General features: G+C 44.8%; 1 protein-coding gene and 1 long non-coding RNA gene across 9 annotated transcripts in view; one reads left to right on the top strand and one right to left on the bottom strand.

Annotated features, from left to right (window-relative positions):
• RPS6KA5 (ribosomal protein S6 kinase A5) overlaps positions 1-26,488 on the bottom strand; it is a 205,041-nt gene that overhangs the window by 49,328 nt on the left and 129,225 nt on the right. For 3 of the 4 annotated variants that reach the window (XM_075926718.1, XM_075926719.1, XM_075926720.1), the window contains 3 exons: positions 25,220-25,370; positions 3,276-3,437; positions 1,183-1,308 (listed from right to left, as the gene is read on the bottom strand). In XM_075926718.1, coding sequence (XP_075782833.1) covers positions 1,183-1,308; positions 3,276-3,437; positions 25,220-25,370 — 439 coding nt within the window. Of the gene's footprint in view, positions 1-1,182; positions 1,309-3,275; positions 3,438-25,219; positions 25,371-25,731; positions 25,925-26,488 lie in introns of those variants that run through there. The other variant, XM_025184290.2, reaches the window with a different exon arrangement.
• The window catches only part of LOC112545659 (uncharacterized), a 110,437-nt gene that overhangs the window by 77,231 nt on the left and 6,718 nt on the right, over positions 1-26,488 (top strand). For 4 of the 5 annotated variants that reach the window (XR_012903329.1, XR_012903328.1, XR_012903332.1 and 1 more), the window contains 3 exons: positions 21,090-21,205; positions 22,848-23,068; positions 23,217-23,368. This is a non-coding gene — a long non-coding RNA (uncharacterized LOC112545659). Of the gene's footprint in view, positions 1-1,932; positions 2,647-21,089; positions 21,206-22,847; positions 23,069-23,216; positions 23,369-26,488 lie in introns of those variants that run through there. The other variant, XR_012903331.1, reaches the window with a different exon arrangement.

Genomic DNA, 26,488 nt, shown 5'->3' with positions numbered 1-26,488 from the left:
GAATACTTTTAGGACACAGTCAAAGACACATAATACATTTTGGTGATAATTATTCATCTGCCTTTAAAGTTCCAAAAATGCAGTTTTAAAAGAGATCTCATTTTGGTAAACAACATAGTATAAATTGACAATGTGTAATTATATACATAAACTTCTCTAATGGTGCATGCAATACACACACACAGAAAAAAATCTGAAATTAAAGTTACTTTCAGAATAGCTTTCACTACAAAAATATTCAGATATATAGTGTTGGGGATGTTTTACAGATACCACAATGATAGTATCTATGAATCTATTTCTAGCTATATCTATCTATGCGAATAGAAGTAGACATATCATAGGAAGAGATATGAGTTAATAACCACAGCAGCTTTGAAAACCAACTATTTATCAAGGGTGTATATTATTTTGACAGTTGAGTAAAAGCCTTATTAATATTTTCATTGCTCTTCTGCTGGTAAGATGGTGTCTATGCTGTATTTTTTAACATTTCTTCAAGGCTGGACTCAAGTTACTTCTTAACTGTATGGCATGTAATCTGTATGCTCTAAAGCAACATCTACACTACGCATCAATTTTGAAATAAGCTATTCCAGAATAGTTATTCTGAAAAAGCTTATTTTGAAATAGCACATCTACACTACAGGAAAGCTTCAAAATTAGTCCGAGGCAGGTTTCCTTAATGTAGACAAGCTATCTTGATTTAGAGCCCCAGGAGGCACTGGGAGGAGTAACTTAGAAAGGCCCTGGTCATGGGCTATTTCGAAATAGCAGCAGTGGAGTGTCTACACACACATTATTTTGAAATAGCTATTTCGGAATAGGGGTTATTTCTCATAGAATGAGGTTTACAGAAGTCAGAATATGTCATCCATTAGTTCAAAATTATTTCGAAATAATGGAATGGCTGTGTAGAAGCTTGCATAGTTATTTTGGAATAATTATTTATTAATTTATTCTGAAATAATTTTGCTGTGTAGACTTACCCTAACTGGCTTAAGATCCATTGGCAGACAAAGAGGATAACTGCATAGTAACTATACATTACTTCTAAACAACTAATTAGTACTTCAGGCTCTGGGCACAGATTTTATTTAGCCTAGAATAAGATTATTACCTCATAAATCATGAGCATCTTCAAATTATCCAGGATTATGTTTATTTAAATACTGCCATTACCTTCATCATAGCACTTCTTGCAATAGTTGTAACTCCAGGTCTTTCAACTCCCATATGAAACTGAACAGGATCTACTATGGCTGCATTGCGTTTAAACAAAATAGAAGGAGCAACAAAAGAATACCCCTGCAAAACAAAGACAGAAGTTAAATGTAAAGGCTTGAGATTGTCCATATAATGTATCATAATGCAGACAGGAAAAAGATAGGTAACTGAAAGATAGGTAAATGCCATTGCATTCAAAGTAAAGAGCAACTTAATTTAAAATCAATAGAAAAGTGTCTTCCTGAAAGAGTTTATACAATCTTCTTGTCTTAAAAAAAAAAAACAAGTAAAAATAAGAGATTTTGGGGAAAATGCTAAAAAAAAATCTGACTCACAGCTTCAGTTCTTTTGCACTGGTGACAAAGGTTCACACTTCAAACTGGCTAGCTTCTCAAGACATCTACAGTTAAGGTATCAACAAGTTTACATTATGATGGGGCAAATGTCTAAAATTGCTTTACATGGCAAAACAAAAATAGCGCGCTGCATCATTAGTGGGATTATCTTCAGCTAATATGTTCAGTATATCCAGATCTAGAAGAAATTCAAATAAATATTTAAAATTTGAAGTAAATATTTATCTTGAAGGTGATTTGTAGAACACAGAAATATTATAATGCTCATGTATTTTGGGGGGTCATATACCTATAGAAGTTTGATTTCTCTAACTAAATAAGCAAATAAAATCACTTAAAATAGTATGATACCTCATAAATGTGGAAGGTTAATTTTCTGCAAATACTAATATCTTCTAGACTACAGCTGTAATAATGACCTTATTATATATAATTTTTAAAAGTCTAATTTCCCCTACATTATATATTCCAAGTGTTTGTTTGATCAATATTGTTTTTTAAGTCACTTTATTTTGTGCATTTGGAAAATAAGTGAGACTAAACTTTTATAAAACAGATAAATGGGAAGTTATTTAATACCACAGAAATCATTCAGATATAACAATTTTTTTTTTCAGTTTCCCAATGAACTACATTTGAACATGGTATTCCTTTATGCTCATAACAGACACCTACTTTAAGGAGTACATCTGAAAATATATTCAAAGAAATAAATGAAATACGTGACCAAAAACAATTACAAGGTATCCGACAACATTTTCGAATGCATCAAAATCTCACTGACTTTTAAATACATATCTTTTAGGAGCTCCTGAAAATTATTCCCATTTTGAAATACTGTAAGAGATCAAATCATTACATACAGGAAGAATTCCAATTGCAGGAAGCACAATAAGAAAGATTTTTAAATTATGTTTATTTTCTGCAGACAGTATATTGGTGGATTGCCATCTTCTATGGAGCCAAGGACCAGAAGGACACAAAATCTGCAAGATTTTGTCTCTAACTCTTCCCTACAAACTTATATCACTGCATCCACAGAAGGCTTTCCATATAGTTTGAGGTAAGGGTACAGTGTATTAGAGATGACTGACCCTTCCCTCCCCCCCCGAGGAAATGAGAGATCCACATATAAAGCAAAAGCAATTAAGACTAATTTGTACATATGAATTATCAGACTAAAACCAGAATTTAGTTATCAAATAGATCAATTTGCTTCTGTATTTGGTTAAAAGAATCTAGTAACAAACATATTTCCTTATGTAATAGACCTGACTGATCCTAGGCCACTAAAATCAACAAGAGATCTGACAGTGACTTCCTAGCGGTAGGACTGGGCCCAAAAATTAAACTAATCAAATCTAGCTTTTCATATGTAACACAGTAGTTAAGAGAGAATCTTGTATTATTATTATAAATAATAAGTATACACAAATATAACACTGGATGTTTATTAAACTATCAACTCTAATAATAATTCAGACTTCTATCCTCAAGAAAGATTTATATAAAAGGTGTAACATAGCATAAGTTACTACACTATACTACATTACAGATCTAATTCTGCCCACTGATTCTGTATTCAACTTTCAATAGCTTCAATGGCAATAAAAACACACTTCAAAAGGACAAAATCTTGCCATACATGAGGGAAGTGTATATTTTAACAAAGTTGTAATGTTTTACACTTACCTGAAACATTCTCTCTGAAATCTGTGGTGTAGCTGCAGGAGAGTATGTGGGATCCATTTCTGTAAATTCCTCTGCAAAGTTACTAACATCCAACTCATCCCGGATTACTGGTTTAAATGGAGCTGGTATTTTTTTGGCAGCTAAATCATCCCAGTTTATTTTCTAAATAAGAAACAACAAATGATCTTTGAATTAAAATGTAAATTTAACAAGTCAGACATATTAGAAGGAGAGATTAATATTTCCAAATTTAAATAGACCCGATTCACTCTTACACAAGTCAGAAAAAATTGTTGAGGCTATGTCCGCTTTATATATTCCTCAGATTGGAGGCAGAAGATCTAACCAGCCTTTCCCTCCCCACTCACTTGTGGAATTTGGAGGTGGTGCAATGCTGTTGCTAGAAGACCCAAAATTAAGCTCCACCCTTCAGCTCAGGCTAATAGAATGCTTCTTCCATAGCTGCAGAAACAATTCAGCCACCCACTATTAGTACTAAGACAACATTATATAATGTATTAAATTAGCTTTAATGTATGTCTAAGTCACCCTTTAGAGAAAGTTTCAATGTACACTGATCATTTAACAGACTACCAGGTCTGAATTCAGAGAAACTGCTAACAGAAATAAATGATCAACTAAGAATTCTCTCATTCTGTTGCACACTTTTCTCCTCATCCATTACTTATGGGAAGTAAAGTAAGCAGTACATCCCAGAGTGTGGGAAAGAGGAGAACTGGGGCAGACATAGTACGGGTTGGATCTCACTGGTCCACAACTCTCAGGATGTGACTGGTCAGGGAGAAGGCAGGGGGAGGGGAGGAAGAAGAGGGGAAGGGGAGGACACCAGCCTTCCTGCTGGGCTTCTCTCACTGACCACTGGGCTTCACTGGTTCTGCTGCTCCTACTTCCCCGTAGGCTCTGCTGTCCCACTGGCCCTGCTGACTGGCTCCGCTCCCAGCCACTGGGGCTCTCTGATTCAGCAACATCCATGCTCCTGACAGACCAGAGAGCCCTGGACCACAGAGGTTCAACCTGTATAATTACATTATGCTTAACAACAGGCAGGAATAGACATGCCTCCAGATAAACCAAGAACTTTACAAATGAAGGAGTCATGTGGGAACCAACTTAGTAGCACCTTCCTATCAAAAGATGCCTCTGAAAAGGAATCAAAATGTACAAATAGTCCTCAGCCCTCTTCTAGAGATTTCTGTGAATAGATTTCTAGATACCTAGTATGCCACTTAATTAATGCACTTTAAATCTTGTCCGTAGCAAGCTTGAAGCCTTATGGCCTTGGCATTTTGGACAGAATGAAATAGACAGGATACAACTGGCATATATATGCCTAAGCTTGAGATGTATCTTTAGAGCTGTAAGAATGCCCATTTATTCCACAAGCTTCCAAGGGTTAGAACAAAATGATGGGAGACCTATTTCCCTGGAATTTTGGAAAGAAAAATTTAGAATGGAAGAGTATCTGAAGCTATAAGAATAGCCTTTTTTCCTAATGACAAAAGCAGTTCTTGTTTGTATATGGGGGCTAATTTAAAAATTTCCTCAGGCTTGTCAAGTTTGTCATTGTGGTTAAAATGGGCACCAGATAATCAAAAAAAAAAAGAATCTGATGTGCCTGTCTACAAAATGCCACTATGGTGGTAATCACATGATTAATATGTTTGTCAGACTCAAACCAAGCCTTCTGGAGAAACACTAGTGAGATCATCAGTGATTTGTGATTACAAGTTAGATCTCCCTGGTCTGGCATCCTTGAGACCTGACTGGTCCCGGCTGAAGGATTTTGCTGGACCAGGCAAGGTCATATCTGGCCCCCCTACTAACAGCCGCCCCATTGCTGACCCACAGGCTCCCTCATACCACCAGCACCCCTGCACTGCCAGTCCCCCCTGCAAAGCAGTGCAGCCCAATTCCAGGAGCACTGAGTTCCTGGCTCCGCTAGGAAGCCCTCACTGCCACACACTAGCCTCCTGGCCCTGCCGAGCAGCCCAGCTGTGGGACGCCAGGCAGCCCAGCTGCGCAGCTGTGGTAAGCTAGGCTCCAGGGCTCCCAACCACCAGCCCTCTACCAAGACTCTTCCAGACCACGGATGTTGCCAGACCAGAGAGTTTCAGTTTAGAGAGGCTCAACTTTTATTATAATATTTGTATTACAATAGCACACAGAGATCAGGGGCCACATTGTATTGGGCACTGCAAAAAGAATCACAGAATCATAGAATACTAAAACTGGAAGGGACCTCGAGAGGGCCCCGTTCATAACTGCGGATCCGACGTAACTTGGGGACTGCCTGTATTAATAAAAAGCAATATTTATCCAATTTCCACCCATACGACAGCACTTTTAACAAGCAATGACAGTCCAGGAATTTAACTACTTAAATGCATATCAATAGAAGACCATTATATTGACTACTTTTTTATTTTGGCTCCCACCCGCAGGACACCTGTTCAGCCCTGCATAAATCCAAACCGCATTGTGGGCCACTGTTGAGTAGCCTTGGTCTGGGTATTCCATGTCCACCGCTTCTCCCTTATCCACAAGACATGTTATCTTAGCAAAGAAGGCTATCAGATTGGTTGGACATAATTTGTTCTTTACAAATCCATGCTGTTAACTATCATCTTATTATCTTCCAGATGTTTGCAGATTAATTCCTTAATTATCTGCTCCATTATCTTCCCTGGCACAGAAATTAAACTGACTGGTCTGTAATTTCCTGGGTTGTTCTTATTTCCCTTTTCATACATGGACACTATATTTGCCCATTTCCAGTCTTCCAGAATCTTCTGGAAAGAGCTAGTCCTGGCCCACAGCCCCTTCTATTTCTGCTCACACCAGACAAGTAAATTTGACGAGATTAATGAACAAAATATCCTGGCAGAGTTCTGTGTGGATACGCAACACAGAAGTTAATGGAAAATTCCTGCTGAACTACACTTATTTTCCAGTTCTCATGCTGTTAACTGCTGATTTGACCAGTGTAAGGGGAAAAGTCTCTGCTTCAAAAGGTCTTGTGTTTTCAGAAGGAAAAACAAAGTCTTTAGCTACCTGGAAAGTCCAAAGTGTTTCCTAGATCAGTGGAACATTAGGAGGATCATCACAACTCTCCCTTTTTGCCTTTACTGTAACTGTTATGTGAACATGTCTTTTTGGTCCAGGATGTGTTTTACATTGCCACAGAGAATCTTTAACCTCTGGTTACTCCTTAGTTTTGGAAGGTATATAAACTTTCAGTCATATGTCAATCTCTAATGAGATAGGATGCTGCTTCTGCAAATAAAATAATTACTTACTATGTGGTACCTTGCCTCTTCAACTCATTCAGCCGATAGCAGTCATTAGATACTGGACTCTGTGGACCACGGGGTTCTAGCCTATATGGTCATGTACGTTTTTTTTTTAAGACATGCCCCAACAGAGGTGTTTAATGAATTAGAAGGATATGTATTATGAGATTTTAGAAATCTATCTTCCGCATATATTTGCTTCCATAATGAGTACACAAAGGTCTACCATGAAATTAGGGTTACTGTTCAGCATGTTGTTTGTACTTACCTGCCCATTAAGGAGTATTTCGATCTGAAAATAACTAATTTTGCATTGTATCAACTGCATGCTTCTATGTCCTCAGAAAAAATTTCAGCAGGTGCATTCTAAGGAACCCACTCAGGGGATAGAGCCATCCTAGCCATTGGATGAACACTCAAGACATGTCTAAAGCAAAGTTTACATTTTTGTTAAAATTACAGCAAAAACATCTCTGTTTTGACCTCTGGCAGTATGTCTACACAGCTGATCCATGATAGCTGATCAGGCTTGCAGTGTAATGTTCTGTTTAACTGTTCTGTAGAGAGCAATAGTTCCTAACCACTGGTCTATGAACCAGGCTATGGCAGTTGCTGGAGTTGAAGCCGGCTGTTCATGGAGGGTCAACTCTAGCAGCTATGGTGGCTGATTTCTATGCTGGGGCTGAGATGGCGGCAGGAGGCAGCGGAGCTGGAGGTCCCTCCCTCTCTCCTCGGTAATGGCAGCCCGGCAGGAGCTCCATGATCCCCCCTGTAGCCAGACAGGAACCTCCCTGTAACATCCATTTTTGCTTACTTGGAGCACATAGGGCAGTAAAATCAGCATAGTCTTTGAAAGCCCAGATATGCTGGCTGCTGTGACCCTGAATGGCTGTAAACAGAGATACGCCAATTGCTGACCAAGAGGCTGCCAAGGAGTGCCCTTGACTGAAACCTATATTGATATGAACACACACTGCCCGGGGGGAGGAATCTCCCGCCTAGTAAAAAAATGTCCAGTACTCACAATGTAATTATCTCTTTTGCAAGGTAAATTAAGTTGAAACTCCCTTGTAAGAACTGGCGTCACAAAGACGGAACAACACAATTTGGCATCTTAGATAAGAAAGAGGATACGGGCCCCTATGGGTATAAAGATGGGTCCAGCAGCACATTTACTCTGAGTGTCAATCTACCATCTATCTGCTGGTTGGGTTACGTGTTTGACCTCCCAAGGTTCCACGGGGACGCCCACCTCGTATTCGTCTTTCCTAGGAATTGAGGGACCGGCCCTGGCCTGATATGCTGGAGTCGAGAGGCACAGAAGGGGGTAAAAATTGTACCTAGATATATCCTTTGTCTTAAGTGTACACATAGACTTAGAGCTCTTTAAAGATTAAGCTGTCACTTGGTACCATTATTTCTATTTTCTATCTTTATTTTCTTTGCGCAGATCACCCAAACTCAGCTCTTCCAGGTTACAATCTACTCGCCACGGGCGAGTAGATTTTATTATCTGTCAAGCCCTGGCTACAAATACCAGTTGATTCTGACGCAGAGAATTGCTCGCTCAGAATATGTCTGTGCTGTAGTTAGAGGCCTGCAACTGGTCTATGCCAGCTGACTCAGGATTAAGGCCCCCCTACGTTTCAGTTTCCTAGACCCTGGACCTCTATACCAGTGGTTCCCAACCTTTTTTATTCAGTGGACTTGCAAACCTATTCACAAACCCTTGGTGGACTGGCAATGTTTAATTTGCATATTCATCATGCAAATAATATGTAAATGTGCAAATAAAATGTTTCCTATCCACCTAACCCCAATCCACCCCTGGTTCCCTAGTGCCTAACACTCATTGACCATCAGCATTACGCTCTGTGCACCCTTTGACCCTTTAACCTAGGACCCCTACAGCCCAGGCCAACACCCTCTTGTGCCAAAACCCCATCCCATCCTTGCACTCTGCAGAGAAAGAGGCTGCCATCTTTAGGGAGTGTGGCCATTACTGTCACCCAGGCAGGGAGAGTGTGTGGTCCCTCTCCAAGCATGTTTTACACCCACATGGGTGTCAGCCGATGGTCAGGGCAGTGTGTGTGTGTGTGTGTGTGTGTGTGTGTGTTGTGTTGTGTTGTGTTGTGTTACACCCGAGTCTTCAACTGCTGGGACACAAGGCCCCGTCACAGTGGGCAGTCTAGGAGAGACTGACAGGCGCCCCGAGGAGTTTAACATCCGTGTCTTTGTCCGCTAGGATCGGGATCCCTTCGCGGAGGACAGCCAACAGGCTGACAGATGCCCCAGAGTTTATAGGAAAAGCTTATTATATCTCAGATTTTAACTGCTAGGATACAGGATCCCTTCACAGCGGGCAGCCTAGGGAAGACTGAGAGATGCCCATACGGATCTGTCCTCTGTAAGCGACACAATCCAAATGCCCCAGCTCTTCCTATATCTGTCCCTTATGACCAGCTGAAGTTCTTTTAAATTGTGCTTGGTTCTGTTACAGCAACTGAAGGAGTCAGGTTAAAGCTTAAACAGTTACAGGTTTATTAAAGAAGCTTATAAATCTTATGGTTACAATGGCTATTGCTCTATTTCTTAACTGCTAGCAAATATAGATCTTAAAAATGGTTAAAAAGAAAATAAAGATAGAAAATAGAAATAATGGTACCAAGTGACAGCTTAATCTTTAAAGAGCTCTAAGTCTATGTGTACACTTAAGACAAAGGATATATCTAGGTACAATTTTTACCCCCTTCTGTGCCTCTCGACTCCAGCATATCAGGCCAGGGCCGGTCCCTCAATTCCTAGGAAAGACGAATACGAGGTGGGCATCCCCGTGGAACCTTGGGAGGTCAAACACGTAACCCAACCAGCAGATAGATGGTAGATTGACACTCAGAGTAAATGTGCTGCTGGACCCATCTTTATACCCATAGGGGCCCGTATCCTCTTTCTTATCTAAGATGCCAAATTGTGTTGTTCCGTCTTTGTGACGCCAGTTCTTACAAGGGAGTTTCAACTTAATTTACCTTGCAAAAGAGATAATTACATTGTGAGTACTGGACATTTTTTTACTAGGCGGGAGATTCCTCCCCCCGGGCAGTGTGTGTTCATATCAATATAGGTTTCAGTCAAGGGCACTCCTTGGCAGCCTCTTGGTCAGCAATTGGCGTATCTCTGTTTACAGCCATCCAGCGTCACAGCAGCCAGCATAAATGTCCAGGATGTCAGGATGAATTTCCCACTCGTGATCCTGAGGAAAAATTCTGCTCAGGCCATCTGCCGTGACATTGCTCGTACTCGGTAAGTATGATGCTACCAGATTATACACTAGTTCCATAGGCGGACTACTTGTGCACATAATCGGCGTGATCGCACTCCTCCCTGCCGATTGATGTAGTACATAGCTGCTATGTTGTCCGTAAGTACGCGGACGGCTGCTCCAGCTATCAGTGAATGGAAATGCTTGCAGGCGAGAAATACGGCTTTCAGCTCTAGGAGATTGATATGGGAGAGGGCTTCTGGTGCGGACCATCTGCCCTGTACGGAGTAACCTCCGATGTGTGCTCCCCAGCCCAAGAGGGAGGCATCCATAGCCAAATGGATCGACGGTTGCTGACATTTGAACGGAACTCCTGCTAGCAGATTTCCTGGATACAACCACCAACTCAAAGATCTGCGGACTAGAGGAGTAGGAGTTACTATTTTGTGCATGAAATGCTTCACCAGGATGTACACAGAAGTCAACCAATGTTGAAGGCAACGGAAATAAAGTCTGACGTGCTGAACCACAGAGGTGGTAGCGGCCATATGGCCCATAAGGTGGAGACAGGTAAGTACCGTAACCGTAGGCACCTGGATGACTACTGTGGCTCGATCGTGCAAAAGTTGGAAGTGCTCCCAGGGTAAGTATGCACGGGCCGTGATGGAATCGAGGCGTGCGCCTATGAAATATATATAGCTTGCGTAGGATCCGGTGAAGGCTTCTTGTCGTTGATTATGAGGCCAAGCGAGCGAAATGTCTGTCTGACCAGCATCACCATGTGTTGGACTTCTTGACTGGACCTGCCTTTTATGAGGCAGTCATCCAAATACGGAAATATGATTACATTCTTGTGTTGCAAGTGCGCTGTTACTACCGCCAGAGTTTTTTAAAACACTCTGGGGGCAGACGCAAGGCCAAATGGTAGCACTCGGTACTGGAAATGTTCGTTGCCGATAGTGAAACAGAGGAAACGCCTGTGAGCTGGGTGTATGGCTATATGGAAGTAGGCATCTTGTAGATCGAGGGCTGAGAACCAATCCTTCTCTAGTGATGGTAATATCTTGGCAAGGGTGCCCATCTTGAACCACTGACGGCGGAGGTATTTGTTCAATTTTCTGAGGTCAAGGATCGGCCTCCATCCTCCGGTCTTTTTCTCTGTGAGAAAATACCTCGAATAGAAGCTCCTTTCTCGGAACTGGGGGGGTATGGGCTCTATGGCTCCTACGGAGAGCAAACGCTGTGCCTCTTCTTTTAAGCAGCTCTCGTGAAAGGGGTCCCTGAAAAGGGACGGGGTTGGTGGATTTGTGGGTGGTATGGTAATGAAGGGGATAGTAAGCCCAGATGCCACCAGTTGTAATACCCAACGGTCTGATGTAATTGCTGTCCATTGGTCTCGAAAAGGTCGAAGTCGATGGTGAAACAGAGGAATGTTTTGTCGGTGTTGAGCCGTCACAGAAGGTAGTCGTTGCAAGCCCTCGACCGTACCATCAAACTTGCTGCTTGGGATTTTGCTGGCTGTTTGAGCGGAATGGTTGGGACCATTTGCATTGAGGACGCTGTCTTTGGCGTGACTGATCTAGGCCTCGTTGCTGCTGGTGTTGCCTCTGATAAGGATAATTATACCGCTTCTGATACGGGTAATACTTCTTGCGCTGAAAGGGAGGTGTATACATTCCCAAGGTGCGGAGCGTCGACCGAGAATCTTTCCCGGAATGGAGTATCTCATCCGTTTTCTCTGCAAATAATTTGTTTTTATCGAAGGGGAGATCCTCAACTTTTGTGTGGAGCTCCTTTGGGACTGCTGCGGAGGCCAACCAAGAGGAGCGCCTCATTGTTATTGCAGTTGCCGTGGTTTGAGCTGCTATATCTGCTGCATCCAAGGAGATCTGCAGACTTGCCCTGGATGCCATAAAACCCTCCTGCACTAGGGATTTTAAGAGGGGGCGCTTGCTCTCTGGGAGGTATTGGAGCAGCTGAGATATTTTCTCATAGTTGTCAAAATTATGGTTCAATAATAGCGCTGCATAATTAGAGATACGCAAAAGAAAGGTTGCTGAAGAGTAAACTTTTCTGCCAAATGTGTCCAATTTTTTAGTATCCGGTGTAGTCTTATATTGTGGTGCTTTGGCCCGCTGCTGGGCGGCATCCTCCACTAAGGAGTTTGGCTGAGGATGGTTGAAGAGAAATTCCAAGTTCTTGGATGGAACAAAATACCGTTTATCAGCTCTGCGACAAGTTGGGGCCACCGTGGCTGGTGTCTGCCAAATTGTGTCAGCTACCTCCATAATGGCTTCATCGATAGGAATGGCCACCTTTGCACTCTGTCTGGGGTGCAAATTCTTCAAGAGGCGGTGTTGTTTCGTTTGGGACTGCGTTATCTGTATTTCCTGGGATTGCGCTACCCGCTTAAATAAATCCTGAAACTACTTAAAATCATCCGGTGGGGATGAGTCCAGGGGAGAGACTGCCACATGTGAAGATGAAGGTGAAAGTCCAGGGGCTGGGTCTTCAGACTGATGATCATCCCGGTCAGACAACTGGCCCTCTTCCAGGTCTGAGTGACGTGATGTTCCCGCTCGACTGCGTGAGGGAGAAGCCAGGTCCCGGTCACAGTGCTGATAGGCTGGAGAGTGCCTCGCTAAAGGTGAACTGTAGCGCAAAGGGCATTGAAAATCATAGTGACGGGAGTGTGACTGTGGTGAGCACGGAGGAGAGCGATGACATTTGTAATAACACCTTGATGGACGAGGAGATGAGCACCTAGATGATCTATCGCTAGTATGCTGTCTGTCGTGCCCGTTGCGTGGAACATAATAATAAGAACGGTCACATGACGGAGAATAGGATGGACATCTATAGCAGCTCCTATAATGGGGGTGGCCATAAGGAGAGTCCCCTCTGTAATAAATATAATGCCCGGGACTGTGACGTCAGTACCCATGATGCTGAAGCGAGCCATGCCTTCCTGGAGGAGAGGGGCCAGGTGAAAATCTTGGGGAAGGGGAAAGATGCATGCTCCGTCCCCGAACTGGTACAGGCACCTCTGAATGGGAAAGAGCACGTAAGTCTGGCTGCTGCTCCGATGCCGGTATACTTATCAGCTGCTGTTGAGACGCTGCCTCCCCCGGTGCTGGGGCTGCCTGTAACTGACAAGCTCCACACGGCATCTGCATAATTGGCTGAGGGGATGACAGCACTGGAGGGGTTTTCCCTGATGCAGGAGGCACAGCAGGGGATATGCTCCTGTCAACAGCTGCCTGCTGTGGGGAGGAGAGCGATGCCGGTGCATAGGTTGTCCGCACCGCAGCTGACTTCAGCGCCAGCAATGTTGCTGGCTGAGATGCTGGTGCCGGTAGAGATCTTTGTGGCGGCACCGCAGCCCTTGGGCTTTGCTGAGGAGCAGTGCGGTGCCAGCTGCTTCTTAGCAGAGGCTGTGCTTGCCAGCACCGAGGCTGCATCTGATGCTGAATATGCTCTCTGAGGCGCTGCAGCCTTATTCTCCCTCGTCCCTGATCCCGATGAGGAGGATCGTGGGACAGATTCAGAGGGAGCACAATCACCCACCACCAATATATCAGGTGGCAGGGATCTAGCTGGGGAGATCCTTAGCCTTTTCTCCCTTAAGTCCGGGGACGAAATCCGTCTCTTAGGGGTTCTGTCCCGCTGTTCAGAGGTTTCTGCCCTGGGGTCCAGTGCCTTATCTAGGAGAAACATCTTGAGCCTCATCTCTCTGTCACGCTGAGTACGGGCTGTCATTTTTGAACAATGCCCACAGGTATGAGGAGTGTGGCTCTCCCCCAGGCAACGTATACAGAGCGAATGCCCATCTGAGGTAGGCATTGGCTCGCTGCAGAGGCTACATTTCTTAAAGCCCGGAGACCCAGGCATGGTGTTTGTCAGCTTCCTTCTGAGAGTTTTTTTTTTTTTAAACTTATCCTGGGTTAGTAACAGCAGGGAGCCGCTGTAAGCCGAGGCTTTAATGAGGTGTTAAGAGGCTTACTTTCTTTCCTTTTTTTTTTTTAAGTAGATAAGATCAAATGACAACAAAGAACTCTAACTATATACAATTAACTAACTAACTACAGGTTCCCTGAGGGAAGGAAACTACTATGAGGAGAGAGATCAGAAGCTCCGTCTGCATTCAGGGACGGTTAAGAGGAACTGACAGGGAAGCCGGGTGCGCGCGAAGATCAAAGAGCGCGAATGGCGTAAGCTGCACCCTGCGCACGTGCACCCGGCTGGAAACAGCTATACAAAGCATCCGAGCTGCGGTGCGGGACGAGCCAGACACCATGAGTGGAGCACCCATGGGGACCACTCGAAGAGGAACAACTTTGTTCTTGTGGAATACCATAAAAGGAAGGTCCGCCATAAGTACACCGATTTCACTAACCCTCCTGGCAGATGTGACAACCATCAATAAGGCCACATTCATAGAGAGGTGGAGATGCAGCATGTTGCCATAGGCTCAAATGGTTTACAAGTGAGAGCCCAAAGGACTAAATTAAGGTCCCAGGATTGAACAGCAGGCCTGGTAGGTGAGTAAGTATTCTGTATGCCTCTTAGGAAACACTCTGTCATTGGATGAGTGAAGACTGATTTATCATTGATGTGTTGATGAAAAGCTGTAATGGCTGCCAAGTGGACCTTTATAGAGCTGAACGAAAGGCCTTACTTCTTTAGCTCAAGGATGTATTGCAGAATGCCAGACAACGGCACAGTGGCTCGGTCTAGGCTTTTTTGTTCTGACCACCATGAGAACGTTTCGAACTCGTAAAAAGAGAGTTACTCACCTGGTGCAGTAACGTCTGTTCTTCGAGATGTGTGTCCCCGTGGGTGCTCCACTCGAGGTGCTGGGCTCATCCCGGCGCCGCAAACCGGAGGAATTTTCACTAGCAGTAGCCCCCCTGCCGGACCGCGCATGCGCGAGTGTCCCCTTCGCGCCTTTCATCTGAGCGCGGTCCGGTCTCGTCAGTTTCCTCCCAACCGGAAGCATCTGAAAGACATAAATAGAGGCTCCGAAGCAGGGAGGAGGGTGGGACGTGGAGCACCCACGGGGACACACATCTCGAAGAACAGACGTTACTGCACCAGGTGAGTAACTCTCTTTTCTTCATCGAGTAGTGTCCCCGAGGGTGCTCCACTCGAGGTGAGTACACAGCAGTGGTCCAGTGTGACCTGCGTGCTTCAGACCTATCGCTTTCGGGCTGTAGACAAGACAGCCTGAGCTACCCTCAAATCGGAGTTAAGTATGTTCGCAAGGGCATAGTGTTTAGCGAATGTGAGGGTGGACGACCAGGTTGCTGCATGGCATATGTCCTGCAATGGTACTCCACGAAGATAGGCAATGGATGTAGCTATGCCCCGGGTGGAATGAGCACGAAGACCGCTCGGAAGAGACTTGTTGCGCAAGGCGTAACATCGCGTGATGCAAGCAACGACCAAACGGGAAATGCGCTGTGCAGAGAGCAGTTTGCCTTTGGAGCGTTCGGCTGTAGAAAGGAAAAGCCATTGAGATTTTCTAAAGACTTGAGTTCTGTCAAGGTAAAAGGCCAGTGCTCGCCTGACATCTAGGGTGTGTAGACGTACTTCTTCCAATGAGGAGTGAGGCTTCGGGTAGAAAGTCGGTAGAATTATAGGCTCATTTATATGGAAAGCAGAGATGACCTTTGGCAAAAACGCTGGTTGGACACGCAGAACTGCCGCATGACTGAAGAATTGTGTATACGGCGGATCGGCGGAAAGAGCTGCTAATTCGCTTACTCGACGCGCCGACGTAATGGCAAGCAGAAACACAGTTTTCATCGTGAGCATCCGTAGATCACACGTTGCAAGCGGCTCAAAGGGTGTGCGAGTCAGAGCGTCCAATACCAGAGGTAAGTCCCAAGGCTCTGATGGGATCCTGTGGGCCGGATACAAGTTGCCTAGCCCCTTCAGGAATCTCTTGGTGATAGGGTGGGCGAACACTGAATAGCCGTCCACGGGAAGACGGAAGGCTGAAATTGCTGCTAGATGCACCCTCAGGGACGAAATAGTTAGCCCCGTCGTCTTTAGATGCATCACATAATCCATTATCTGTTGTATAGACGACAAGTGAGGGTCAAGATCCTTAGCCAAACACCACGCATGGAAACGGCGCCATTTATAGAGATAGGATTTACGCGTTGTACTGCGTCTACTGTTAACCAATACGCGTCTTACTTCTTGGGAACATAAAAGTTCCGAAGCTTGGAGCCAACTAGGAGCCATGCTGTGAGGTGCAAGCGGTCAATGGCTGGGTGAAGAACCGTGCCGTGTTTCTGGGATAGCAAGTTGGACAGTTGCGGTAGTCGTTGTGGATAGGCCGCTGACATTCTTGACAGCTGCGTTAGCACCTTTCTGGCCCAGACAGATTTGGTTATCAGAATCACTGTTGCGCCATCCAGTGCTATCTTCTCCAAAACCCTTGGAATGAGTGGAAGAGGAGGAAAGGCGTACAGTAATTGGTGGTGATCCCAATCCAGAAGGAAGGCATCGCCGAGAGAGTTCGTGCCGATGCCTGCTCGTGAGCAATACTGAGGACATTTCCTGTTGTGTCGAGTGGCGAATAAGTCCACCTTGGGAAAACCCCATTGCAAGAAGATGTCGCGGAGCACTTTGGGATGCAATTCCCACTCGTGCTGTGAGAGGAAATGCCTGCTCAGAGTATCGGCAATTACATTGTCCTTGCCAGGGAGGTATGCTGCAGTTATGGTGATGCCTTGTTGAATAGCCCAATTCCACGGGCGCACAGCCTCCGCACACAGGGAGCGGGAGCGTGACCCCCCCTGCTTGTTGATATAATACACCGTGCATATGTTGTCGGTGAGAATCTGTATGGAATGTCCTCGGATGATGGGCAGAAAGTGCTTGCAAGCCTTGAAGACTGCTCTTAGTTCGAGAAAATTTATATGCTGAAGCGATTCCTGGGGCGTCCATAGACCCTGCGCACGGAGCTCCCGAAGGTGGGCGCCCCAGCCGAGTAGAGAGGCATCTGTAGTGATTTGTAGAGCCGGTTTCTGGGCATGAAAGGGGACCCCTGTTAGCATGTTGACGGGGTTGTCCCACCATGCCAGGGAAGATCGCACCTGACTGGGCAGAGAAACCACCCTGTTCGTACTGCGCACCCGGGGCGTGTACACAGTGAACAGTCAATGTTGAAGACTTCGCATATGGAGTCTGGCATGCGGAACCACATACGTGGTGGCTGCCATGTGTCCCAGTAGTTGCAGACAGGTAAGTATTCGGGACTTCGGAGAAATTGATACTGATTGCACCAGGTCCTGTATGAGTTGAAACCTCTTTACCGGCAAGTATGCCCTCGCGGTTAGGGAGTTGAGTCTTGCGCCGATAAACTCCAGGTCACGAGTAGGTGTTAGGAAGGACTTCTCGACATTGATTATGAGCCCTAGGGCTGTGAACAAAGCGGTAGTTGTAGACACTGCCCTTGTGGCCTCGTCGAGTGTGGGAGCCTTTAGCAGGCAATCGTCCAGGTATGGGAAGATTGTAATATCGAGACATCACAGGTAGGCCGCCACTACCACCAGGGTTTTGGAGAAAACCCGTGGGGCCGCCGATAGTCCGAAAGGCAGCACGCGATATTGATAGTGGTCGGACCCCACTGTGAACCGAAGGAATCTTCTGTGCGCCGGGTGTATAGTTATGTGGAAGTAGGCGTCTTGAAGATCGAGGGACGCGAACCAATCCCCTTTGTCGAGAGCCGGGATAATTGAAGATAACGTGACCATCTTGAATTTTTGCTTTCTCAGATGTCGGTTGAGCCGACGTAGGTCCAGGATACGCCTCCAACCCCGATTTCTTCTGGGTGAGGAAATAGCGAGAGTAGAACCCTCTCCCCAAAAAGGGTGTCGGCACCCTTTCCACTGCCCCTAATATGAGAAGGCGTGACACCTCTTGACGTAGAAGCGTCTTGTGAGAGGGGTCCCTGAAAAGGGACGGGGCAAGAGGGGAGGAGGGGGAAGAGAGGTGAAGGGGATGACATATCCTGAAGTAATTATGTCGTGAACCCACCGGTCGATGGATATGACAGCCCAACGATGCTGATAAGGTCTGAGACGATGATGGAATACGCCTTTTGTGATATCCGGAGTCTCTGTTAACGGGGTGGTCCGAAGTCCCTCGATCAACCCATCAAACCTGCTGTCGGCCCTGCTGCTGGACAGGCGTCTTGTTGGGTTGCTGGCGACGCTTCTGGGGCCGTTGTCTCGGCCTCTGTTGCTCGTATGGCCTGGCGTGTGGTGTCGCATATGAGAATGGTCTTTGTCTATTGTAGGGTATGTATCTCCTACGTCTGTAGGGGGGGGGTGTACATCCCTAGCGTCTTCAGAGTCGTACGTGTGTCCTTGCCCGAGTGGAAGACCTGATCTGTCGACTGAGCAAATAGCGATTTGCGATCGAAGGGCAAATCCTCCACCTTGGCCTGCATCTCCTTCGGGACAGCGGCTTGGTGCAGCCAAAACGCCCGACGCATGACTATGGCCGAAGCTGCGGATCTAGCAGCTACGTCAGCCGTGTCAAGGGCGATCTGCAAGGCTGTTCGGGCGACTGTGTAGCCCTCTTGTATCACTGCCTTAAGCAACTGACGTTTGGAATCCGGCAAGTGCTCAAATAGAGGGATCAGCTTCGAATAGTTATCGAAATCGTGGTTTGCCAGCTGTGCCGCAAAATTACACATCCTCAGGGCAGAAGTAGAGGAGGAATATACTTTCCTGCCCAAGATATCCAGTCGTTTGGCCTCCTTGTCATTTGAGGGATTCTTGGTCTGAGATGATCTTGTTCTCTGTTGCGCGGCGTCCACGACAAGGGAGTTAGGCTGAGGATGTGTAAAGAGAAACTCCATATCTTTCTGAGAGATGAAGTACTTCTTATCCGACCGCTTATTAGTTGGTAGCGAAGTGGCCGGGGTCTGCCAGATGTCATTGGCGATCTCCAGTATAGCTTCATCAAAGGGAAAAGCGAGCTTCGACTTTTGGGAAGGTTGTAAATTTTTAAGCAATCGATGTTGTTTCTGTTGCACGTCCGCGGTCTGAACGTCCTGGGATTGTGCAACTCTCTTGAAGAGCTCCTGGAACTGCTTGTGGTCCTCCGTAGTAGACAAGTCCGGAGGGACCACTGCGTCATCCGGCAAGGATGAGGAACGCTGTGCCGGGGAATCAGGGCTCTGCTGTCCTTGAAGAGAAGTGTGTTCCTGCTTATCCTCCTGATATTGCGAATCCAAATCCCCAGCCGAGGATGGTGGCGCTCCATAAGGAGCAGACTCGTCCAGACCGTGTGGAGATTGATGCTGAGAAGAATGCGGTGATCGCAATCGCGAATACCTTCTGCGGCGAGATGAATGAGAAGAGTACTCATGATAATAGCGGTCCTCCCTCCGACTGCGGCAGGGAGAACGGCTATATCTTCTCAATGTGTCATATCGCCGATGGTAGTCTGTACGGCTTGGGGATCTTGGTGAAAGGGATCTCCTATAGTAGCGTGAGGGCGAGCTCGAGTAGCGATCCCGATAGTATCGACGTGGCAATGAACGACGAGGTGACCTATAGTAGGGTTCCCTGGAGGTCGAGTAACGGTGACTGTGACGACGGTAATCAGCATGGGACGAGGTAGGTGAGTCAGGTCCAGGTGAGAAGGTGACACTGTCCGGAGTTATTGATGGTGTCCGGACTCTTGCAGTCTTTTGCTGAGCTTTGGTTGGCACCGAGGCATTGCAGGCAGGCTGAAGAGGTGCTTGTGTGAGAACAGCAGACAGTGGAGAAGCCTCTGCCACTTGAATGTCTGCCACATGAACGGCAGAGTAAAGGCTCGGTGCAGAGTGCGGCTCGGAGACCTCCGGAGCTTGGAGAGCCTTATTGAAGAGAAGGACTCTCAACCTAAGCTCCCGATCCTTTCTAGCGCGAGCTGTCATCTTCGCGCAGTGACTGCACTTGGCTGGGACATGAGTGTCCCCGAGACATCGGACACACCGGGAGTGTCCATCTGAGATGGGGATAGCCTCCTGGCACTGGAGGCACTTCTTGAAGCCGGGTGATCCTGGCATTTTTTTTTTTTGAGTCCTTTGTTCTTGTCAATTTCAGTCAGGGAAGCCCTGACCGCCCGCTGAAGAAAAGCGGCTTTTCTTTTCTTCTTTCTCTTTTTTTTTTTTTTTTTAATAAAGGGGGAATTACAACTAGAACAGATAACTACCTATCACTAACCAAACAACAACTAGGAAGGTTTTTCCCTTTCCCCTCAGAGAGGAGAAGGGAGCCTAAACTAACTCCGTCTGCAGCTGCAGACGGTTGGAGAGAAACTGACGAGACCGGACCGCGCTCAGATGAAAGGCGCGAAGGGGACACTCGCGCATGCGCGGTCCGGCAGGGGGGCTACTGCTAGTGAAAATTCCTCCAGTTTGCGGCGCCGGGACGAGCCCAGCACCTCGAGTGGAGCACCCTCGGGGACACTACTCGATGAAGAAGGTAAGATTTTCTGCTTGTTATTCTACAAATGTTCAGTAAGACTAGTTTGATCTGATCAATGAATATTGCTTCTACTGAGGTGAGCCATTGAGGAACCATGCATGGAGGTGGAGTGCCTGCAGGCATGGATGGTGAAAACACCCACCTTCCTGGGTCAGGAGATGAGGAAGCAGCAGAAGCTGCCATGGTCATCTTGTGGACATTTGAAGCAAATATGTGTACCACGAATGCCTCGGCCACTCCAGAACAATAAGCATTACCGGGGCTGTGTTGATCTTATTTTGTTGACCATATGATGGAGGAGCGGAATTGGAGGGAAGGCATAGAGGAGCAATATGTTCCGTTGTATTGTGAATGGATTGCAGGCCAATTCCCGCACAGGAACAGTATTGTGGACACTTCTTGTTGGCATTTGTTGCAAACAAGTCCATTGTGGGAAACCCCCAGCGAGTGAACAGTTGATGAAGGACTTCCCATTTGTGATTGGAGTTTAAGTTCCTGCTGGTCATCAGCAGTAAGAATGTCCTTGCCCAGCAGGTAAGAGGCTTGTAGGTAAATGTCGTGTGCTATCCACCAAATCCAGAGATGGACAGCTTCCATGCACAGACGGTAGGATTTGCTCCCCATCTGCTGATGTAAAACTTTGTTGATTGTACAAAAAAATCTGAACCGTCCTGTTGCATATGTGGTGTAGGAAATGTTAGCATGCGTACAATATCACCCTGAGTTCTAATATGTTCATGTGTAGGTTGGAGTCTTTTGGGAACCATCATTCTTGAGTCGTGAGATAGCCTGAATGAGCCCCCCAACCCAGGAGAGAAGCATCAGTCGTGATGGTTGCAGACGGAGGACATTTGTGGCAAGGTACCCTTTTTTTGGTCTGCCCACCAATCCAGAAAGTGTTTGAGTCTGGTTGGGATCAATACCAGTTTGCCAATGCTGTTGTATCATGGCTTGTATATCATTCTCAAACGCTACTGCGTCGCTCTCATATGCAGTCTGACAGGCAACACTATTGATGTGGTTGCCGCCATGTATCCTAGTAACTGCAAGCAAGTCCTTGCTGGGATTTGAGGACCGGCTTGAGCTAGTGATATGAGATCCCATATAATCTGAAACCTCTGTTGCAGAGAGATACTATGGCTTCCATGCAATCGAGGTGAGCTCCAATAAGCTCCATTGTCTGAGCTAGTTGGAGTTTGCACTTGGAAAGATTTATCTGTAACCCGAGGGTCTAAAAAAAGAGTTCTGGTCAGAGAGACTGCCTTTTGTGCCTCTTGACTTGTGCTTGCTCTTATCAGGCAGTTGTCGAGGTAAGGGAATATGAAAATCCTTTGTCTGCATAGATGCACAACGACGACCGCCAGAACTTTTGAGAAGATCCTCAGGCAGCACTGTATATTGGAAGTGTGCACCACACACTGCAAATCTGAAGTACTTGTGATGTGCTGAGTGAATGGATACATGGAAATATGCATCCTTAAGGTCAAGAGTTGATAACTAATCCTCTTTGTTTAAGGCGGGAATTATAGCGGATAGGGAACCATATTGACTCATTGTGGTAGTATGTGTCTGTTGAGCTTCCTGAGATCGAGAATCGATCTCCATCCCCCACTCCCCACCTTCTTTGACATGAGGAAGTAATGGGAATAAAACCCTTTTCCCTTGTAACAATGGGTTCTTCACCAAGGTGAAGTAGGTGGTTGATCTCTTGGGGGAGAATGTTCTCATAAGATGGGTCCCTGAAGAGGGATAGGGAAGGTAGGATGGGGGATAGAAGAAAAGCAGATGCAGTAACCGTTCTTTATAATGTCCAGTACCCATCTGTCGATCATGATGGAGAACCATTCATGGTAAAAGGGTGCTAGACGATGACGGAATAGGTGGACAGGATGGGGTCACCCTAAGCAGAGAGGTGTTACCAAACTCTCGACCTGATCTTCAAAACATTTGTCTTGAGGTTGATAGCTGAGAGGTGGATGGTTGATCAGTGGTTTGCCTCCTTGTGTTCTGGTGCTGCCTCCTGTTACTAAATTGCCTTTACACTTGGCTAAAAGGCATGGGTCTGTATCTCTGAGTAAAGGTTCTTCCCTATTTGGGTTTTACTGCCAGGATGTGAATACCTAGCATCTTCAAGGTGGCATGGGAGTCCACGAGTGAATGAAGTGAGGCATCAGTGGTGTCAGTGAAGAGCTTAGATCTCTGAAAGGGGATCTTCTACTGTGGCTTACACCTTTTGAGGAAAACCGGACAGTGACTATAATTGATGGGCATTTCTGTGTTGCAGGAAGGGCAGATCTGGATTCCTGGTCATAGGCCTTGGATCATTTTTGCCTCAAAAGGATGAGGATAGGATTTTAGGCCTGTACAGAGAAGTTAGGGGGAGGATGGGGAACGGGAATGGAGGAACCAAAAACTTTCTAAATTTAATTACAAAAAAATAACAATGGATGTGTTGGGAACTGCTGACTAGGAAATAGAACAATAATTCATACATTTCTTGCAGAAACACGAGTACCATAGAGTTAAGTCTCTCAGCCATGGACAGCAAGAAGGAACTGAAGCAATCGAGGATACCCCATCTCTTATATCCTCCTGGTGGTCACAGGGGCTCTTAAGACATAGGCACAGTCCTAAAGAACACTACTATTCAAAAAGAATGATCTCATATGCATGGAGCATATGCACACCAAGAATGGAATCTATATACAATCATTCAAAGAAAAGGTTTGCTAAAAATTACATTAATTTCCTTAAAAGAACATGCCTACTGTTTAGATATGAACTGTTTCTTATAACATGAGTACCATAAATTTCTAAACAGGGTTTCATTTTTTTAAATCTCTCTCTCTCCCCCTCTTTCTTTCTAATACAGGTTGAACCTCCCAAATCTGGAGGCTCTGTTCTGGTAACATCCATGGTCATAAGAACATAAGAATGGCCATACTGAGTCAGACCCAAAGGTCCATCTAGCTCAGTATCCTGTTTTCCAACAGTGGCCAATACCACTGGGAGTGAACCAAACAGGTAATAATCAAGGGATCCATCTCCTGTCATCCATTTCCAGCCTCTGACAAACAGAAACTAAGGACATCATTACTACCCATCTTGACTAATCAGTTTTTATGGACCTAACCTCCATGAATATATCTAGGTTTTTTTTTTAACCCTATTAAATTCCTAGCCTTCACCACATCCTCTGGCAAGGAGTTCCCTATGTTTACTATGTGGCTATTTGAAGAAAAACTTCCTTTTGTTTGTTTTAAACCTGCTACCTATTAATTTCATTTGGTGACCCCTAATTCTTATGTTACAAGAACAAGTAAATAACTTTTCCTTATTCAGTTTCACCATACCTGTCATGATTTAATGGACTTCTATCATATCCCCCCTTAGTCTCCTTTTTTCTAAGCTGAAAAGTCCCAGTCTTCTTCATATGACACCTGTTCCAAACCCCTAATAATTTTTGTTGCCATCTTCTGAACTTTTTCCAATGCCAATATATATCGTTTTTGAGCTGAGGCAACCACCTCTGTACGTAGTATTCAAGATGTGGGCGTACCATGGATTTATATAGAGGCAATAAGATATTATCTTATTCTCTATCCATTTTAATGCTTTCTAATATTCTGTTTGCTTTTTTGACTGCTGCTGCACATTCAGTGGATGTTTTTAGAGTACTATCCACAATGATTCCAAGATTACTCTCGAGTGGCAATACCTAAATTAGCCCCATCATTTTGTATGTATTGTTGGGATTATTTTCTTCCAATGTATATTACTTTTAATTTATCAGTATTAAAATTAATTTGTTATTTTGTTGCCTAATCACCTTGTTTCATGTGATCCTTTTGAACATTTTCATAGTCTGCTCTGGTCTTAACTATTTTGAGTAGTTTATATCATCTGCAAATTTTGCCACCTCACTGTTCACTCCTTTCTCCAGATCATTTATAAATAGTTTGAATAGGATTGGTCCCACTACAGACCCTTGGGGGACACCACTAGTTACCTCTCTCTATTTTGAAAACTGACCTTTTATTCCTACAATTGTTTCCTGTCTTTTAACCAGTTATCCATCAATGAGAGGACCTTCCAGCTTTTCCCATGACAACTTACTTTACTTAACAGTGTTTGGTGAGAGACCTTGTCAAATGCTTTCTGGAAATCTAAGTAAACTATGCCCCCCTTGTCCACATGCTTGTTGACCCCCTCTCAAAGAACTCTAGTAAGGAATGATTTGCCTTTACAGAAACCATTGCCAAAATCACCTCTACAGCCCTTTTTAAATATTGATGTCACATTAGCTATCTTCCTGTCATAGGTACAGAAGATGATTTAAACAACAGATTACAAAACACAGTTAATAGTGCCACAATTACACATTCAAGTTCTTTCAGAACTCTTGGGTTAACACCATCTGGTCCCGGTGACTTGTTACTGTTAAGTTTACCAATATGTTCCCAAACCTTCTCTAATGAAACCTCAATCTTTGGCATTTCGTCAAATTTGTCACCTAAAAAGAATTGCTCAGGTTGGGAATCTCCCAACAGCCTCAGCCGTGAAGACTGAAGCAAAGAATGTATTCAGTTTCTCTGTAATGACCTTATCATCTCTGAGTGCTCCTTTAGCATCTTGAATGTCCAGTGGCCCCACTCCCATGATAAGCAGACATCCAGCTAATTAAAATTGTGCTGGACCAGAAAGCGTCAGACTACAGAGGTTCAACCTGTAGTCATGCAGCAGTAGTTATGTACTTGCTAAGCTATATTGCTGAATCATGGCTCGCAATAGAAAAGAGGGACCTGGTTTGATTCAGATTCCCAAAGGAAGTGAAGGAAGAGAAGAGGACTTCAGGAGGAATTTTATTTCTTTCACCTGGAAGAATGGATGTTGTTTGATTTCACCAACACCACCTGGACCACATCCTAGCCTTTTCTTGGGGTCTTTCATCAACAGACGTTGAATTACATCTTTAGCTAAAGCACTCATTTCTTGAGGATATGGAGGTTCACTTTTTAATATTCTCCTGTAAAAAATGTTAATATTTTAATAGCATTTCATGATGGCATTAAAACAAACTGTTATGCATACATTGGATAACTTAATTTCTTCCTACTCTTGTCGCATGCAGTATATTGTATGACATATTATTGGTTTTGTTCTCTGTGCAATACACTATACACTAAACTGGAGAATAGACCTTCTCGGTAACTAACTTGTGAAGAAATATGAAAACCAAAAAATGCAATAAAATTCCTCAGATGAACTGCCTGAACAAACTACATCTTTCACATGAAAAATTCACCCAGCCAAAGTAATAACAACGACTGAGGTTGTTTTTAAAACACAAAACTACTGCACAACCTCCCGCAACACCCAATATTTACCTTTCCTAACTGTTGCTCTTCCAATTGTGTTGCTGATGTCCACTTTATTTTAGATATGTGTGCTCCCATGTGCAAAGTTGTTGGAATTTTTTGTCTTCGAGGCTATTGTGCTTGCTGGAGTGCCACGCTCACATACTGCCATATGAGGTTATACCAGTTCTATGTCCTCAATTGCTTTTTCCAACAATTTCAACTGTGGGGTAGGAGAGCAGGTAATGGAATGGACACAAGCAACATACCTTGAACAACAACAATTCCAATGACGGGTAACTTTTTTGAATGCTTGCTCATGTTGATTCCTTTGTAGGTGATTCAGAAGCAGTACCTCTGAAGGAGGTTCACAGTCATGTCATTTGCAACACTGCTCTACTGAAACAAGCATGTCCCAGGCTTGGTAATTGCATAGCAGGATGTAAATATATGGATAGATGAGAATGTAGCAGATCTATAGATATCTCAAATTAGCACCTAGGCTTAAAAGGTTGCTGATGAGGCTGAATGGGCAGTTGCAATTGCCAGCAGTGGCATTTTTGCCTGTTTGTAGCAAAACCAGATGCAGGCAGTAATGCATGCTGAAATTCTTTGGGTGGATACAGAAATGTCCTTCATTCTGTTTAGTACAGTGACACAGAGCTTCACTAAATTACAGAACAGCTTTGTCCTTTCAGTATAAAAAGCTAGTGTTCTTCTGACATACTGTGCAGTCTATGGTTCTCATCAGACTTACGAGGTTTTGGAAAGAAAGATAAGTAAACAT

Source organism: Pelodiscus sinensis, chromosome 4 (assembly GCF_049634645.1).
Source record: "Pelodiscus sinensis isolate JC-2024 chromosome 4, ASM4963464v1, whole genome shotgun sequence".
Classification (NCBI taxonomy): Eukaryota; Metazoa; Chordata; order Testudines; family Trionychidae; genus Pelodiscus; species Pelodiscus sinensis.
Note: the sequence above shows the minus strand (reverse complement) of the source record. Positions and strands in the feature narration are given on the sequence as shown.